The sequence below is a fragment of the Protomyctophum bolini genome, assembly GCF_963924005.1.
Source record: "Protomyctophum bolini genome assembly, chromosome: 4".
Taxonomy (NCBI): domain Eukaryota; kingdom Metazoa; phylum Chordata; class Actinopteri; order Myctophiformes; family Myctophidae; genus Protomyctophum; species Protomyctophum bolini.
In genome coordinates this window covers 26,334,286-26,354,285 of record NC_137865.1, presented here as the reverse complement: position 1 = coordinate 26,354,285, position 20,000 = coordinate 26,334,286, and the positions used below count along the sequence as shown (strand labels likewise).

The 20,000-nt window shown below is 44.7% G+C and overlaps 1 protein-coding gene across 1 annotated transcript in view; it reads right to left on the bottom strand.

Annotated features, from left to right (window-relative positions):
• The window catches only part of wwox (WW domain containing oxidoreductase), a 194,221-nt gene that overhangs the window by 141,405 nt on the left and 32,816 nt on the right, over positions 1–20,000 (bottom strand). Inside the window, exon 6 of the mRNA XM_080761067.1 lies at positions 1,430–1,518. Within this exon, the coding sequence (XP_080617193.1) occupies positions 1,430–1,518 (89 nt within the window). The remainder of the gene's footprint in view (positions 1–1,429; positions 1,519–20,000) is intronic.

Sequence of the window (20,000 nt, the reverse complement as noted above, 5' to 3'; positions counted from 1 at the left end):
AGCGTAAAGCCATTACGCTGTGCAGCTTTTAACGAAATTTGTCTGAAGAAACAATTCATTTCCATTCAATCCTTTTTTTCCCGTTTTATTTCTTCCTCTCTGCATTCTTTCTTTCTTTCTTTCTTTCTTTCCCTCCTTCCTTCCTTCCTTCCACTCATTCTTCTGTTCATTCTGAGAGAAAGTGAACCGTGGAAGCCACATGAAGTCTCTGGGTCATTTGACTGCAACTGATTATCACCATTATTTCAAACTTTTTTGATTACGACTAATTATTGTAAAAAATAGCAACTCTACAAGCTCACAACGTGTGTGAGCTTGTATCGTCTAATTTCACTATTTGTGTACATCAACATTGTACAACAAAGTATTACACAATACAGGGTCAAGTGGTTAATCAAACTATCCCATTTAGTGGAATGTAAAGATTTTTTTTTAGTGTTGATTTGTTGATAATATATAATAAAGAAAGAATACATCCCCTAAAAACCTTGCTTCTTGATGATTTTAGATTACATCGGCTATTGGTTCTGAATGTCGGATTTGATATATTTACGGTTAATTGCTCACCCCTATAGGTTAGTTATGTCCTGATAAATTGGAGGCCTGCCGTCATATTTGTTTTTTTAATACTTAATAATCCAGGGTCAGAAGGTCTTGACGAACCCCAGATCTATCCTTTCAGAACACAGCAGTGTTGTTGTTTATTATGATTTTCTTTATATTTATTGTGGATGGATATTTCAATTGTGTTTAGTTTAATGGTAATTTTACAGTTGATTAAAGTTTTGTTTTTTTCCTCTGGAAATTAGTTTGAGCATACTTTGTTTTATGTTTTTATTTTTTATACAATGATCTCAGTGTTGATTGTGAACAGAAAGGAACATTAATGCAAGGTGGTCTCACTGTGTACATTAAATACCTGTACATGAAATAGTACAGCTCCTCCCATTAGCTTACAACAGCAGTCGAGTCATAGCTGCATCATAACAGTATTCGGTCGATTACTCAAAATATTACCAAGAACAATGTTTTCACCAGTAGTTCATGCACGTAACGTAATAATATCTCAAACTTATATAGCGCTTTTCTGAGTACCGTACAGTACAAAGAGTCTAAATCGTAATACGTTCACAGACTTCTGACTTCCTCTCTCTGTCAGAGCTGCAGAGATTCTCTTACTTGGACAACAGAACAAACCACCCGGTGCTCTCTTCATCTTACAACACAGAAGAGTCAAAGGCCCCAGATTTGAATCTGATTACTTTAATTGAGTCATGTTGGATTTATTTAAACAAATCGGATTCCAATCTGGATGTGGCTCAGATCTGATTCAGGCTGGATTTGGCTGGCAGTGTAAACAGGGCCAAAAGGACAATGCGGAAGTTGATAACTGTGTGGATGGGAGAAGGTAAAAAGGTAGCACACTCACAGTTTCTTGGCCTTGAAGGAGTCTGCAAACTCCCTGACGCTGCGGAGAGACGCCAGGTCACACATCATGGCCTCCACTCTGGCCTTGTGCTGTCGAGAAAGTAAACGTCACCATCAGTAAACATTAGGCATGGAACGATTCACTCAACTCAAGATACTATTTAAATCACGACATTAGGTTCACAATATGATTTTTCATGTTTTTTAAACAAATTTATTTTCCAGACAAATGCAATATATGTGACTAAATTTGACTGAGGGACTGCCATTGGATTTTTTTTTTTTTTAATTTTTTCACGTCATGAAAGCAGGGAATCATAGCTTCTAATTGACATATTGGTTGTTCCGTTTGACGAGTTTTGGAGATATGGCTTATAGAGTAATGTCTTGCAGAAAACAGCGAGTTGAGAAAACAGGCTTGAAAGGTTCACTTCTGTGGTCTCTAACATTACACCTAGCTACATGTTTAAGCATTTATTTCATATTTACATGTCCATTTCAGCTCTGACACTTATTTCAGACATGCTCTAGTATGTGAAGAGTCTGCCTGTGCTATTAACTCATTTAGAAAAAAAAAAAGGTGAAAAGCTGTAATTTGCGCGATGGCAGTCTCTTAGTCAAATGTCTTACACAAATCCAGTATGTTCTTCTTTTTTTTTTACAATACTGCAGCAAATGACAGGAAACCTTTTATTGGTCAAATCATTGGATCACACATTATTATTATATCGATTTAAATTGTCAGTTTATATCAATATACAATATATCGTTACATGCCTAGTAAATCATGTTGTCGCCTAAGGTCTAATCACAATAACACCTCATTTATGTGTAAAAATCCTTGGGTTTCAGTTCAGTTCAGTACCAGTAATAGCAATAATAAAGAAAGAATTTGGTTATTTTTATGATGTTAATGCTTAACGAAAGCACACAGGAGAGACAGGATCAATGGTTGAAAGAGAGAAAGAGAGAGAGATGGGGCAGTGACATGTCCAAGACTCCAAGTTCAAGGTCACAAGCTGAGAACCCAGGTTCTCAGCTTGTCACTGAGATGGAAACAGCATTCTTCAGCAGAGTATACTGACACATAGTTCTTAGCAAAGATTCTGTCTCTGTCTCCTTTGTGTGTGCATGCACATGAGAGTGTGTGTGTGCGCGCGCGTGCGTGCGTGTGTGTGTGTGCGTGTGTGCGTGTGTGTGTGTGTGTGTGTGTGTGTGTGTGTGCGCGTGTGAACGATACTCTCTCGCCATATGTTGAGCGACAGGGAAAGGATGTGGAGAGCGTAAAAAGATAAATGACTTAAGAACTGAATGCATAACTGCATTTACACCAGAGGAAGATGGAGATAAATATTCATCATGCGTTTGATCCCCGTTGCAGTAGACATGCACTGCAAGGTGCACACACACACACACACAATGCCCCGAGAGGAGCCCTGCTTCTTACAACATGACATGACCTCTGCTCAGAGGTCTGTGCTGTCTGTCCTTATTCACAAAACAAGCTGCGTTCCAATGCCGCTTGTCATACGGCATGAGCACACTCACAGCAGGAGAGGTATACAGTAGGTATACAGACTTGGTACTGTTACTGTATGTGTGCCGCACAACACAGTGTTCCTCAGACTAATGGTCCATCAGATTCATTGTTCATACCAGAGAGAGAGAGAGAGAGAGAGAAAGAAAGAGAGAGAGAAAGAAACAAAGAGAAAAAGAGCGAGATAGAGAGAGAGAGAGAGAGAGAGAGAGAGAGAGAGAGAGAGAGAGAAATAGAGAGCGCGCACAAGAGAGAGAGAGAGAGAGAGAGAGAGAGAATGAGATACCGCTCTTAGGATTCCTGGTCATTTTGGCAGTGGGAATACTGGCGACTTCTGACGCTCCGTCTCCCCACTGGTCCCGCGAGGAACACTGTCAGCTCACATTACGCCCCTGAAGAGCATTCAACGTTCTGCTCCACACCCGGCCTCTCCTCTATACCCGCGCTCGCTCTCTCTCTCTCGCTCTGTCAGCTTTTTCTCCCCCCCTTTCCCCCAGATCTGATCTCTATCCCGGGAGCGGTCATATGGGAACGTCTTCCCTCAGCGCGACCGTCCGTCTGTCCGTCTTCTGCAGACTAACTGTACATGATATCTTCAGCAAGGACGTTCACGGAGTGGCGAGCACAAAGACAACAAGAAAGGGTTAATGGCTCCTTGTGTCTCTTTTCAGCCGTTTTACACCTTAACTGCTCCTGGGTGTATTTACGCACTCGCGCACATATGCGTATGCATGCACACATACATACACAGTATACACACACACACACACACACACACACACACACACACACACACACACACACACACACACACACACACACACACAACAAACCCAATGTTGTGACTCAAGGGTAAAACCACACTACCATACCATTATCTATGCCTGAATTGTTCTCTTGATGCTACTCTATACCATTATATGGATGCTATTACATGGCGTTAAAGGGCTGATTATGGCTATTGTAGATATGATTATAAGGGACCTGCTTTATATGATCTACACACGGCAGTAATCACAGGTGAGAGGAGATGATTGGCTAATTTAATGACTTGTCTGAGGAGTGCGCACGCACGCACGCACGCACACAAACCAGTGTCACGCACCATACATACGCAAATACACGGATGCACACATTCACATTAATGAGGGCGATGTGGAGAACCTTACACCGCTGTGCGTACGAGAGCGGGATGAGCGATTTCATGAGCAAACTTTACAATGAAAATGGGGGGAAAGATGTGTATAAAAAGCGTGATTGATTTTTCTTGTAAAATGCAGAGCTGAACTGAATATTGTAAGAAAGATTACATATACAGTTCTGCCAGAGCATGTTCGCTCAGAACGACCAAATACCGTCCAATTGCGAGGTCAGTATGAAACCTCTATACAGGGGGTGTGTGTGTGTGTGTGTGTGTGTGTGTGTATGTGTGTGTGTGTGTGTGTGTGTGTGTGTGTGTGTGTGTGTGTGTGTGTGTGTTTGTGTGCACGTGCGCGCAGGTGTCGTGCCATCTGCATAGGACCTGCAGAGAAGATAAGGGCAGGTGTCAGCCCAAGTAGCTGCACCTCGAGGACATACCCCACCACCCCACCACACCTCCTCAGCTCTCTCTCTCTCCCTCTCTCTCTCTGGAGACCAGGGGAAGGAGAGAAGGAGGGATGGAGAGTAATGGAAGACCGGAGAGGGGCTGGGGTGCTGGGGTGGAGGGGGTGGAGTACTGGAGCAAATCCAACAGAGAGGTGAGCAGGCTGCCTGCAGAGCCTATCCTAACCCCCACCCCTTCCAGCCCTCCTCCTCCTCCTCTACACTGCAGATTGAAGTCTTGCGAAGAAAATAAAGTTTATTGCCTGGAAAGAGGGGGGTGGAAGCATGTAAAAAGCATTAAAGCGATGGAGGTGAACAATTAGACAGATGGCCAGGTTTTGGAAGGAGAGGGGAGAGACAGGAAAAAAGGGGGGTTGAAAAGCAGAGGGAGGGCGAGGGAGAATGAAGGACAGAAAGAGAGGAAGGAAGAAAGAGAAAGAGAAAGAAAGAGAGAGAAAGGCGCGGACGCAATCGTTCAGGGTTTTTATGAGGAGTCCTGACAACTCCTGGTCTCTTCAAGGGCGAAGGGGAAAGTGAGAGGCAGCGAAGTCTCTCCGGTTAACTCCAGGAGTAATCGCTGAGTGTGCAACACCATCCAGCTCAGCTCACCCCCCTCTCACCCCCACTGATACACTACATACCAAACTATCTTCCTACACATACAGTATCTATATTCCTACATACATACAGTACATAATTGTATATACAGTATGTATTCCTCTACATACAGTATTCTGTTTTCCTACATACATACACGTACAGTGTTCTGTATTCCTACATACACTATACATACGGTACCTATAAGGTACAGTATTCCTACCAGTACCTACATATACAGTATATCTTCGTACCTACAGTACATAATTATTTCCTTCATATCTGCCTTCCTACTCACATACCTTCTTTCCTTCCTACCTATCCACCAACTTACATTCCTATATCTACCAACCTAAAGTACCTTCCTACCCAACTTCCTTCCTTCCTACTAACTGTACCTACTTTCCTCCCTTCGTTCCCATCTACCTATACAGAATGTAGCCTACCTTACCATGGGGGGAAAATGACCACAGGTCAGTGAACAGGAAGTTAAAGCCACCTATCTTAAATCGCATCTAAGTCATCGAAACATAAATAGTGTAACCACGACAAGCCACATTGCCGTTTCTTTTAGAATCAGAATCAAAATCTGGGATTACAATCTCAGTCAGTCAACGGGCTCGGCTATCTTGAATCTCGGGTCACCGCCTGTTTACATCATGCTAGCATTCCAGAGCTAACCAGATGTAGTTTAGGACCGTGACCAACCTTTAATCAATATCAAACATTAAAACGGAGATCTCCGTCCCTGGCACTCAATGTTTTCAAGGAATTATTTGGGAAAATGTTTTTTGGGCAAACAAAGAATAAAGGGGTATTTACTCGTGTCATGACCCATGCATAAAATAGGCCCAGAACCAATTGAGTCCAGACCCACCGTTTGGGAAACAGTGCATTTGTGAATATCTATCATTTACTTGTTCTCAGAAAGTTGCCAAACTACAGTACAAACTCCACAGTACAATCTACAGTAAAAACTCCACTATGGAAAAACATGACCCGAGAGCAGCCATACGTCTGTCCGTGTGTCTGGCTGGCGCGTGCGCCTGCTGGAAAGCAGGACTGAAACGATGACACAAAACACCAAGGTCAGTGCCACGGTATCGTTGGAGGCAGGAGGCGTCGGATGCCTGAACCCCTCCCTGCTCCCCCCCCCCCCCCCCCCCTCGGCCGTCAAACTCAGGAGAACAGCTGTCTGCAACATGACAATGACCTTTACGACTTTCACCAGGGAGGGAAGGGAGGAGGGACTGATAAAGAGGAGGATGGAGAAAAAAGAATAACTGTGACCGTGCGAGTGTGTGCGAGTGTGTGTGTGCATGCGTGTGCAGGCAAGCACGCGTGAGTGTGTGCTTGTTCGTGTGTTGACAAAGTTGACCACAGAGTGGGCATCTTCTCTCTCGGTCTTCCATCGTGTGTGTGTGTGTGTGTGTGTGTGTGTGTGTGTGTGTGTGGGAGGGGTGGGGGGGTCAAGACTGTGGAGACAAATGGAGAGGGGGGAGGGGGGCGGAGGTGAAGGAACTGTAATACAATTAGAACTGGGGCCATCCAATCCAATCAAATGAAGAGGTATTAGAGCTGGGGACAGTGGGGAGGCCCCCCATCCTGTTCAATAAGACACCAGACCACTCTAGTGTCTCCTGAACGGACACACGTGCCCTCGCAGGCTCGCACACACACACACACACACACACACACACACACACACACACACACACACACACACACACACACACACACACACACACACACACACACACACACACACACACACACACACACACACACACACACACACACACACACACACAGCTGACCCCTTTAATAGCACGGCAGCCGCCCCTAATGGACGCAAGCGAGTGGAACTGCCAAATAATACACTGTCTTAATACGCCAGTCCCTCTCAATCTCATCGGCCCCTCTCCCCTCCCCTCGCCCCGCTCGCTCCCTCCTCTTCGCCTCTGCTCTTACTGCGGGCCGCCCACCTCCACCTCGGCAAGCACCTCACTGGACATGGAAGAACACTTAAGAGATCAAAACGGGTCCTCATGGACCCATTTGGCTCCGTTATTATTATACTCTCAGAGTTAAAGAAACACTGATGGATTTACTGTGTACAAACACTTAACCCCGGCCGGGGTCTTCAGCAAACTCTTTAGGCCCAAAAAGATGATGATGATAAAGAAGACGACGAGTGAAAGAGCAAGAATAAACAGATGATAAGGTCGCTCGCTGATGCACAAAACGTGGGGAAAAAAAGAAAGAATAGGAAATAAGAGAAACGGCTAAATAAATGAATAAATACAACTCAGCATCAGTTTTGGTGGCTGCTTTTATGAATGCAGGCAAAGAATAATGGCAATGTTAGCGCGGCTTTCGCCCAGCAGGTGTGGACGTCGTATACGGTATTATGTGGCGTTGCGGTGGCGGTGAAAGTGAACGAGCAGGGAAGGCACAGTGTGTGAAGAGGGCACCTTATGAAAAGCAATTAGAGAAATGACTTTGAGCCTCTCTCTTCTTGCTCTGTAGATTACAACCAACGGGCCTCGGAGGGGGGGGGCGAGAACGAGGGAACACATCTCTACACATTAACCCGTTAACACCAGGAAAGCAGCCGTGTCACCACTTCAACCGTCATTTTATATATTTGGCTATTCAAAAATAGCAGATATGCAGAGCAATTTTTTTAAACATTGTGGAAAATAGGTACAAATCTTTGAAAACATTTACCGTATATTTTAAAGCAACATTGTTTTACTCATCTTTGCTACTGGGGGTCCCTGGAACTAAATATCTTGAGATGGGTACAGTGGCCAAATGCATAATATTTAGGATGTTCTTGATATGAAAAAGTTTGAGAACGACTGTACATCATCATCATACAGAGTGGCAAAAAACTACTTTCTAACCTTGACAGCCCATACATCCAAACAGAAAAGTCCTACCTGATTGCATTAAACGATATTAAACGACATTAAATTCACTTTGCCACTCACTTTATGCATGCGCATATACCCTATATTATATTTTTCCCTAAAAAAATATAATCAGGTCTTAATGGGTTAAAAAAGCCAGAGTGCACATTGAACTCTTGAGAGCGTTCACACTCTTACGAGTTAAAGGAGCTCTCTGGGCTTTTACCGTGTGTGACCTTGTCATCGCCACACCACACTAAATTGGTCATCAGCTTTTTAAGACTGTATTTTATCATAGATATACTTTTTTTGTGAAAAAAAAAAAAAGGAATAAGAGAAAAGAGAGGAGGGGGAACGATGGGAGTACGCCGGTCGTATATCATCCTGTCACAATTATGACGTTCGTTCATAAATACCAACCGATCTCCTCTCCACCTGGCTAAGTCACACGCGCTCCTGCACACATGCACGCTGCGAGCGCACTGCGCACCAGAAGGTGTGGCTGCCCACCGGCGTGCGTGCGTGTATACCTACATTTTTTTAAATAAATACCGGCCCAAAAGATACAGGCACATACACTGTATGCACATTCGCAAAGAGCGCGCACACAGTCACACACACACACACACACAGGGGGGGAGGGTTTGTGGACAAAGTCGGGGCGACAAACATAGAATCAGTTCCCCAACAGAGGCCTTAAGCCTTAAGGGTTGACCTCCACACGCATGCAGTCAAACAGACAGCACATACACACCTGGACACATCATACAATCAGCACATACAAAAATGAATGCACACACCCCGTGCGTCGTCATCGTGCCATACACACACACACGCACACAAACAAACATGAACACACGCACATACACATTCACTCACATGCGCACAGTCTGCAATTAATAGGGAGGCAGGTCTCTGGTGAGGGGAATGAGAAAGTGCCTGTTCAGCACATACAGGCAGAATATGCAATTTCCTCCAGTTAAGTCTGTATTAAATTGATTTCTTCTTTCTCTGACATGGACTGCGTTTTTCCCCCCCTAATGAAAGCTGGATAATCTACAGGTTTTTTCCCTTTCCTGAAATCAAGTTACAAATCAAGCCGGCGTGCGGTTCTGATATGGGAAAGGTGAAGGAAGGACAGGGGATGATTTTACAGATGAGGAACATGGAAAATGAGGCACATTACGTGCTGGTACTCTCAACATGGACGTCACAAGCACAGAAACACGCGCACGCACGCACACGCACACAGATGCCTGTGCCCATTATGTGCAAGTGCACGCACACTCATTCATAGACACAGGCACCAAAGGTGCAAGTGCATGTGGAAATTCGCACTCAAAATCACAGTCACACATTGTAAAATCTAAAATCTTCAGTCCTAATTTATCCATTTGTAACTGTAACAGTGTACACATGTACCATTTGTTCATACTGTTAGCGTTAAATGAACACATCGATGGGCGTATGAGTATGAACCCTTCATTAATAATGACTATAATGAATTAGTAAGCAACCTTAAAAGGCTTAATCACTCATTCAGAGCTGGCAGGGATCTGTGTAGGGACAAGAGAGACACAAGACACACGCTGGGAACATACATGGAGAGCAGAGGAGGGGAGGATGAAAGAAGAGAAAAGAAAAGAAAAGAAGGAATGGTTCTAATAACAATAACTCTCCCCCTCTCTATATATATATACACACACACACACACACACACACACACACACACACACACACACACACACACACACACACACACACACACACACACACACACACACACACACACACACACACACACACACACACACACACACACACACATTTGGGGCATGATGACAACTATACATCCAATACTAAACCGGTCCGTGTAAGAAAAACTAAGTGTGATAAAAGACTGATGTGACTCAGATATACTGTCTGCCGCTGGCAGGAAGAAAAAACACCAACTGAAATTGTGAGAACAGTCCCAGTAAAAATACAAATTAAATCACAGTCATTTCCCAGGACAAGAGCGTTGTAAGGAGAGAGAGGATATTGTATATCAGCACATTAGAGTTGTTTCACTCACTTGAACATGAGAATCTAGGCCACGCTGAAGAGGGGTGATGATGAGCACGGGGAGTGATCACTTCTATACATGCCTAATCTAACTAAAAATCACATCAAATAAAGTAGTAGTATTACTATGGAGCCCATTTCATGACACAAAGCAACCTGACGTGCGTTACGAAACATAATTAAAACAAAGAAAACAAATCTACGAGAGAAACAAAAGAGGAGAATTTATTCAGGAGAGGCAGGCAGGCGGGCGGACGGAGACAGACAGACAGACAGACAGACAGACAAGGGGAGAAAGCGATGGGAAATGAAAAGGACAGGGCGGTCATCATAATTGCAGCGTTTGCTTTTCGGATGCAGACAGAGCAGGGCCATGGGGCCTGAGGCAGATATCAGATTCCACACAAACACCCACACACACGGCCATGCACATACAAACACACACACACACACACACACACACACAGAGCAATGTACGCACGCAGAGTCGCAAACACAGACAGTTCTCCAGCAAAACTTGGTAAAAGGCCAGCCTGAATTCTCAGGCTGGCCTTTCGCACGCACGTGTATGTGCATGTGTGTGTTGCAGTCCAGGGGTTCAGTCAGTGTGAACTCACGGCGCTACCATTCACCGAACTCTTTCAAGCCCTAACAATGTCACCTCTAAACTCTGCCTCTCATCATCATCCTCCTCCCTACTCCTTACAGAGTAAGAGTACGCTGGGCTGATTTGATCAGATTTACATTAAAAAGTGATGGAGATTTAAATAATGTGTCTATGTTCTCAAAAAGACATCAAGAGATTTGCATCACGCTCTCTCTCGTCCTCTGCCTCTCGCGCCTCTTCTTCCTCTCCATTTCCTCACCCACTCCTGCTCCTATCTTCTCCCTCATCTCCTCCTCTCTCTCTCTCGCCCCACCAGATTTCGCAGACGGTGCACATTTTCCTGCATGTCTTCAGTGTAACCGATACCCCTAACAACCAGGATTTTAATGCGATCCATATTGCTCCCTAATATTTCAGATCTCAGAATAAGCAGTGGCAATTACATATTTACACCGAGCTTATTTTGCAATTCCGCGCGGGAGGCTTTTGCTGTGTTTCGGGCCATCCCGGCCGGCGCACGGAGAGACTTTAGATGCTGATTATGTCTTGGTTAGATAACAATAAAGTCGCAGGAGGAACTCACTATGACTTCACCACCACCACCACCCCCACCCTGCACGCTCTTCATACACAACTTTCTGTTTGGCGGGAGTCAGCAATAAAGCTCGACTCTCTCTCTCTCTCTCTCTCTCTCAAGTAGGAAATAATAATGTGTTTGTTTCGGGTGTGAGGCAGTAATGTGATTGCTTTATCTAAACTTGCTGGTTTTAACACAGTTTAATTTCTCCTCCTTGTATCATCTGGGTATCTGGAGGGGCTGGTGACGATGTACCCCACATGCATTCATAGAAATGCTCTTATTTACACACAGCTCTACAGGAGATGACACATTAAAAGTTGCTTTGATTTGGTTAGGAAGCCATGTTAATGTAATAGCTTCATACTGTATATACAAAAAGACTTAAGCATAATATAATTGAATATGAAAAAGGTCTGGTAATTAAGACACATGGAGGCCTTTGATGTGAATAAGTGTATAATAGGGATTCCGATGAGGGAGTGTTTTAGACTCCGCAGGGTCTCGCAATGCACTTTGATTAAAAGCTCTTTTGTTTGGCAATAGTCTAAACTGCTTTGCATTTCCCCCACTGTCACGACGGCTTATAGGCCCTGGAAACACAAAGAGAGAAACATTATGCTCTTTCTTCTATTCTTTCAGTCTTTCCTTCTCTCAGATTAATTCATTTCTTCACACTGAGGTAGCAATGTCACCCAAAAGAAAAAACCAAAATGTGTTCTGATTCTGATAGGAAATATAAACACTGAAACATGCAGGATAAAAATATACATACATTCATTACGGGCCAATTGTGGTTACTCAGTTAACCATTTACATGATTTATCCTCTGTCGCGATAAGGTCGTGTGGCACGTTTTTGCATTCCGTTACGATGTTTACACATTTGAATAATAGGATTTTCATCATCATCATCATCATGCGTCTTTAGCCCCTCGCCACCTGATAATAGGCTCAAAGACACTCGCGGAACGACGTAATAAATGCATCATGTGACCCGCGCAGGGGTCAGGGGTCAGAAAAGCTGCAGACTGTTGACAGAGCGCCGCCTGACAGAGAATAAATGACGCCTTGTAAACAAATTGTGTTATTGCTTTAATTCATGCGCTCTGATTCAATTTACCGGGGGAGTGGAGTCCTTCGCCAGGGAACGGAGGGACTAGAGGAGTAAGTGAGCGAGAAGGGGAAGGACGAGAGAGAGTGAGAGGGGGAGGCGAGGCTTGGACAACGGAGCACGTAGTAGGGGGACACCTTCTCCCTCTCCGTCCCTCAGTCTCCCCTGTCAAAAAGATAACCACATTAAAAGTCACGATCATCTTGCAGGAGAGCGTGCATGCGTGCGGCTGCTCTCCATAGCTGTCCTATTGTCTCTCGGCTAAATGCAATAAGGCTGTGTGTAAATTGAGTTGAGGCCTGCATCATGGCTGCTATGGGATGACTCCCCCTGCCCTGGCCGTGGTCTGGACTGACAATAAGCAGGGAGAGACGGAGAATTGTAGATCTGAATATGATAAACATACACAGGCCGTATTCTACATGGGTAATTTTGTATGCATTACTTCAGGTAGGTCAGTTTAGAGCATGGTTCCCAAACGTTTTAGCCTGTGACCAAAAAGAGAAATTAGCCTGGGACCCAAACTAGTGAAAATATGGGATATACAAGCTCACAACGCATCGCTTCGCGCCACGTTGTGAGCTTGTAGATCACCTATTGTCACTAGTTCTTAAGCATTTGTCTTCTAAATGATGGAATTTCTTAGATTTTTCTTTGTTCAATGTTTTGAAATAATTAAAAAACTAAATGTACGAAAGAAAATATAAAAGGGACCCATAAAAATGTGTCCGCGACACACACATGGGTCACGATCCACTGTTTGGGAACCAGTGGTTTAGAGAGAAGGGCAGAGTGAGGAGAGACACGGAATACGTGACGAGGGTCAGACTTGAACCTGGTCCTCGTATCAGACCCAGAGTCACCAAGCATGCACCTCTACTTGGAGGGAATTTCAACAGACTAAAGTGTAAAAGAAATGACCATATAGGTCAAACAAGACAGAAATATACAAGATTACCGGTATAGTCCGGGGCTGCTGGCGTAGCAGTCCAGGCACCTATAGGTGACAAGAGTGTCGTGGGTTTGAATCCCGATCCAGACGACCTTTGCTGCGTGTCACTCCCTATCTCTCTCCCTATTTCGCCCAAACTAATCTTAAAAAATATATACAACATTATGTATACACTGTTACGGGATAATTTATCCATTTGTAACTATTTTTTTAAGATTTGTTTCACTCAGAGTTGAATTAACACTTTTAACAGGATTTTACAGAAAAGCAACATAGTGTAAAGATACCGGATTGATCGGCGAGAGCAGAGCTGGTTTTAAATAGGGAAAAAGGGCTATTATCGCGGCCAGATAGAAAGGCAACGCTCCTCTATGCACGTTATGATGTGAACCCTGGATGAAACAACTCTATTAATGGAGGTCTATACCACACAAAGCTACATTAGCCTTCCCCGAGGCCTGCCCCTTCCATTCCGTCAGAGTAATCCCGCATTATTGCCCTCTAACAGTACCCTAAACGGGGAATAAAAAAAGAAAGAAAAGTTTGCTTCCCTCTAGCAGTGTATTAGCAGGAAACAACAGGCCCTTTCCTCATTAAGTTATAGATATAAATGCTCCAAAGCATGAAATTACCCCCGAGCCTCCCTCTCCAAATAACCTGGTTTGCAAACAAATGATCCGAGCACAAGCAGTAAAAGGCAGATTATTAAAATAATAGGAGGGATTTAAATTTGCATCCACAGAACAATTCAGCAAAGGACTACGCAATTACACCTCCTTTTCTCCTCCTCTGCCATGAAGTCCCCCTTGCACTTCACTGTGTCCATCTGCTCTCTCTCCCACAAAGAGCCAAATATATAGATAGATATGGTGTGGAAATAGAGAGCAAATAGAGCACTTAATATATATTGTAATATCCAACCTACACACACACACACACACACACACACACACACACACACGTGCATTGTAATTTCAACCGGTAATCTGTATTTCACACGCGTGTAATCTGAATTTGAAGTCACATAAAAGGAAAAGTCACAAAACACACACACGCGCGCATGTAATGTTTGTAATCCAAAATGTACACGTGTACTTTTTTTCCCAGATGTGAGAGGTTCTAGTTGACTAGAACCTCTCACATCTATTGTTACAACAGCACAAATCTGTTTTCACACAACACAAATTGTCAACATTATTGTGCACCAATATTTTAAAGATGTCTTTTATTAGAAAATCCGTTATGAAATCCAAATCACAATGTTTGTTATTGCATGTGTAAGAAACAACGAGAGTAGCTTTATTCATCATTGTAAACAGGAAAAAAAAGAAAACCGCCCAATGATAGAACCACAGAATTTTCAATTCATTGTTAACCGTAAAGTTTAATTGAAGAATTTCAGTGATTAATTGCTAGACGATTAATTGTCAACAACCCTACTTTAAAACCTCTTGCACAGATATCAGCAAATTTAGGTATGTGTGCAACATGACAACTGTTTTAAAGTATTATACAGTGACAAATAAAGTATCTGTAATGTTTTTATGTTATACTATTACTAAAAATGTATCTAAAATAAAGTGATTCATGATCATTAAAGCTGGGCTGTATTCTCACAATACTGCCCACTCAGAAACTGAGAGCCTCCGAGCTGCAGCATTGCAGAAACTCTTATTGTACTCTTTTGAAACCAGAAGACAAGGTATCCAAAAATAGCCTGTGATGTGTCTGCATCAATACAAAAATGTACAAGGGTCACAGTCATTACAAATGATGTTTGTTCATGCCTTGTCTACTCGCCTCCCATAGAGTCCAGTGCATTCCGTCAACTTCCTGCCCAGGGCTTTGTAACTATTGGGCTCTGGCACTGGCCCCATGAAGTGAACGGAGATGGTGCAACTCTCTCATCCTATATACAGTAGCTCTGGTGCCTCTCACACTCTGCCCCCTCCTCTCCTCTCCTCTGCTTTCAGATCGTGACAGATATCTAACTTTATCCACAGACAATAACGGTCCCTCCTCCCATGCTGTAGTAAATGGAGAGAGACGAGAAAGAGAGAGAGAGAGAGAGGTGAGGGGGAAATAGGCGAAGCCGGGGGAAACTCAGGTCTGCATTTACCTCTGAGTTATGGCCCCCATTTGCATCTCAATCAGCCTCTTTGGAGAGCCCGCCACCTTGGTAACACCCCCATCACGCCACAGCCACCCCGGGCAATCAGGGAGATTTAGTAGGAGTTGGTGGGTGGGGGTGCGAGCGACACACCTCGTGGGCACCTCCGGCTGGAGCTGGGGAGTCCATTCCCAGCCCCATGGCCTCACTAGGGGCCCCTCTGGGCCACATCCAAATGCAGGAGAATGGCAGCACTTAACAAGGCCCGTTGAAAAGACCCAAATCACAAGCAGCAGGTCCGGGCCATAAAACAAAGCACCGGTATGATGCTTAAAAGATGCTCCTCATGTGGACGGCTGCACAGTGTTCTGTGTCACCGCCTCATTATACCTGATTTATACTGGATGGAGCGTGCCAGTGTCGCACGCCAAAAACGGACGATCTTCAAGCTCACAGTGCGTCTCAATGCGACACATTGTGAACGTGTAGATTGGCTATTTCGCCGTGCATACGACGGAGTATAAATTAAGCATTATACAGAGAGAGAGAGAGAGAGAAACAGACAAAGAGAGAAAGAGGGGAGGGGAACAATATGGCTAAATGAACTTGTGACCCCTGGTAAGAATAATTTTATCTCAGCGTTGATGATGACGTCGTCACCATCCTGCAGCTCCTTATAGCTGAAAAAACAACCTTGCTCTGTAACACTCACGCACGCACGGACTCACGCACGCACTCACGCAAGCACGCACTCACGCACGCACGCACGCACGGACTCACGCACGCACTCACGCAAGCACGCACTCACGCACGCACAGACTCACGCACGCACGCACACCACATAGTTGCTACTTGGTGTGATTTGCAGATAGCAAATGCTCCACCTGAGAGTTGCCTCTCTAGTTAGCGCTGTCTAACGGCTGAACCCTGCTAAGGCATTATTACCTGCACTCACTTCTATTGATATTGTGACTCCAGCATCTGTTCAACTCCTTGTTACTGCTGCGACCCGTCTCTCTCTCTCTCTCTCCCCGTGTGTGTGTGTGTGTGTGTGTGTGTGTGTGCGCAGACCTCTGGGGCCAGAGAGTGTTCACTGTTCACAGGAGAAGACAAGAGAGGCTGAGGGGGCTAATAGAGAAATCTAGCAGACACACCAGGGGCCTAATCAACTGCAAAGGACACTTTACCCATAGTTCTGATCACCCCCCCCCCACACACACACACACACACACACACACAGTGTCTCTCGAGATGCATTTGTGTGACGTTATAGCGGTCTGCGAAGCGGTGCGTAGGTTGGAGTATCAGTGAGATAATGGTCACAAAGAACTTTCAAAGGTGTGCGTGCGTGCGTGCATGCGTGCGAGCATTTGTGCGAGTGCATGCATTCGTGCGTTTGTGCGAGTGCGTGCGTGTGACAGGACATGAATACGTATAGAGAAACTGTATATGTATACGGAAACTGAAATGGATAGCTAAATATACCCTGCAAAACATATGAGCGAGGACAGAAGACTGGACAAAAGAGACAGAGGAAGCCAAACTCAAGGGCCGAGGACAGAGAGAGAATGAAAGAGAGACGAGATGAGAAGCTGAGCTTCTGTTATATCAGAATCAAATATTAGCGGAAGAAAAGGGAAAAAATGTGGGGATGTGGGCAACATTAATCAAAGTGTTCACCTAGTGGGCAGCCATATGGCAGATCAGCACGCCAACAGAGCAAACTTGCTGATCTTCAGTAACGGGGAGCAATTAATTCCACTGGCTGCATCCATGTCTCCCTCACACACTAAAAACAGAAGGGAGGTGTACAGTATATATACGGTAGAGAAGGAGGCAATCCTCCTCCACTCTTCTCCGTCTCGTTGTAGAGCATGGGGGAATCAAACCTAGGGTGATGAATGAGGTGGACACCAGGGCCTCGGGTAGCTCCTGTGGTGATGGTGGGTAAGAGGAGGAAGGGGGGGGGAGGGGGTAGTGAAGCACTGTGTTGTTGGTCAGGGGGATTCATTTTTAGTGGGAGCATTGTTGGGCAATGCACCTGGGAGACCAGGTCCAAATAATAGAGATAAAAGATAAATCTAATCTAATGTAGCCCATCATCAAGCCTCTTTCAAAACCTTTGTTCACAATCACCTGTAGTTGATCGTGAACCCAGAAAATAATTCCCTGTTCATTTTTAGTTTTCTTCTTACAAATTATTTGATCAGACCAAAACATTGTGTTTATTGTCATGATTGTCACAACTCAAGTTGGCTTTGTCCGCGGCGTAAATACTTTTAGAAAAGTCTATGAGGAAAATGAAAGGGGATTCTCTCGTCGTCATGAAAGGGGGCGGGACTGCGACGCTCTACTATAGTGCTTTGGATGCTCAATTTGACCAGATGCCCATGTATCATGGTTGGAGCCAATTTCAGTTCTCTTGATTTAAAAATGTTAATTAACAAGTTAAGGCGGCATGGCAATGATCATTTTGGATCTCCATAATTTCTCCCTAAAACAGGACATGAAGGCCAATTCATTCAATTAGAATGTTTGTCCATAACCCAGTCGCTGAATTGACTGAATAATAAATTAAATTCAAATGAACAAAGCATGAGCAGAATTAATGGAAAACACAACGCAACGCCACGTGGCAATCACACCGACACCACCGCAGACCGCTCGTTGACCTGTTTTGGTTTCCTTGTAAAATGTTGCATCTCCCTGGGCTCTCGACAAAGCCTCTCTCCCCGAGCCTCCCCGAGCCCCAGCCCAGTAAAATTGACTAGAGCAAATGAGTTGTGGTTTTGCATTCCCTCAGCCCTCACATCTCTCCCCGTCCATACAAATACAGTGCATCCATATAGCGCTGTAATCCAGACCCATCCCACAGGCCCAGCCACACATACCAATATCCTAAATGACTGCGGGGAACAAGCCTTCATTAGGGCAGCCGTGCCCCTCCACACACCCCTAATCAGGGCATTTTCCAAGTGTGTTTTGGGATGGTGCTTTATGGCTCTGATGGGACTCGGTTAATGAGGAAGTGGACGTTTTTTTTCCCATTTCCTGTCTATAGCCAGATCTGCAGTTTCCCTCCGTCTTCTGCCCCTGATAATGATAAGGCTTTTTTTATGAGCGGTACTCATCTTGGTCATAAAACACATTGGTAAGGCAAGGGCCGATATACGCATAAAAAAGGTAATATCAGAAAATATCTGTATCATTTTTTTCTTTACAGGAGTTACAGGAGTTCATGCCATATACATTCAAGGGCTTTTGGACAGAAATGAGACAATAAATTCAGTCACTTTCAAATTAGAGCACAGCAGAGGGCTGGTGTGTGTGTGTGCAGCTGCCGCCTGTTGACGCTTCACGCTCGTTAATGTTAGAGACATCAAGGCAAACTTTAACGCATTGACCACATATATCGGTTGATATCGGTATCGGAAATTAGGAGTTGGACAATATCGGTATCAGCAAATATCGGCAAAATGTCAGTATCGGACATCTCTAAGCAATATCATCATCAGACGCAGTGAAATGAGTCCTGCAGCTTCATCCAACAACCTTTGTAAAATGCCAGGAGACAAATTAGCAAAGTGAGCGTCAGACAGTGTAGAATAGATAGATATTTAGATGTCGGACCCTCCTGCACATGAGGCAATGAATCAACAATACAATGACTTCAATCCACTGCACTTCAGGGCAACGTGGCTGCAGACCCACATGATGACGAGTGAATCATTGTAATGTCCCAGAAAATTCCTTTCCTGTATTCAAGAGAACCCCACGCTCTCATTCTGCCCTTGGCTGTCCTTCCCTTCTCAATCGTTCGGTCTACATTTTTACCCCTTCATCTTTTTTTTCCCCATTCCTTTTTTACCCCTACCTCTCTCTCTCTTCCTCTTTGCCACGGGGCAGACCAAGGCGGGTCGGGGTGTCTCCTCTCCATCATCCCCTCTTCACTTTCAGGCCTCGTTGACATTAACCTGCAGCACTCACATTTTCCCAGGGTTCTCCATGTTGCTCCGCACATGTCAGAGCGGGGAGGCTTTATGGCCCGCATCCATCAACGTCACACGTCAGGATTTATGGGAGATGGAGTCCAAAGCTGATCGCTCCGAATCCGTCTTCCTGAAGCCCGACCCCCGCCCGGACCACCGTACTGGGACGTAATGGATGATTGTCCTCGCTAACCCCTCCCCCTCCCTCCTCTCCATGACCCCCCTTCCCCTCCTGAGCCACTCTCTATACTTTACTGGTTTTTCCTTTTTGACCAGATGGAGAGTTGGTCTGAAAACGTTAAGAGGCCAGCGTCCTCCCCTCACTGTCAAAACCTCAGTGACCCCACTCTGTTCACACGCGCAGACACAAGCGCAGAGACACACGTGCAGAGACACACGTGCAGAGACACACACACACACACACACACACACACACACACACACACACACTCATCTTTCATCCTTGTGTAGGGCTTTATTTGGGTTAATTTATCGTGACACAGTATTAATAGGCGGCATTGCCCTTC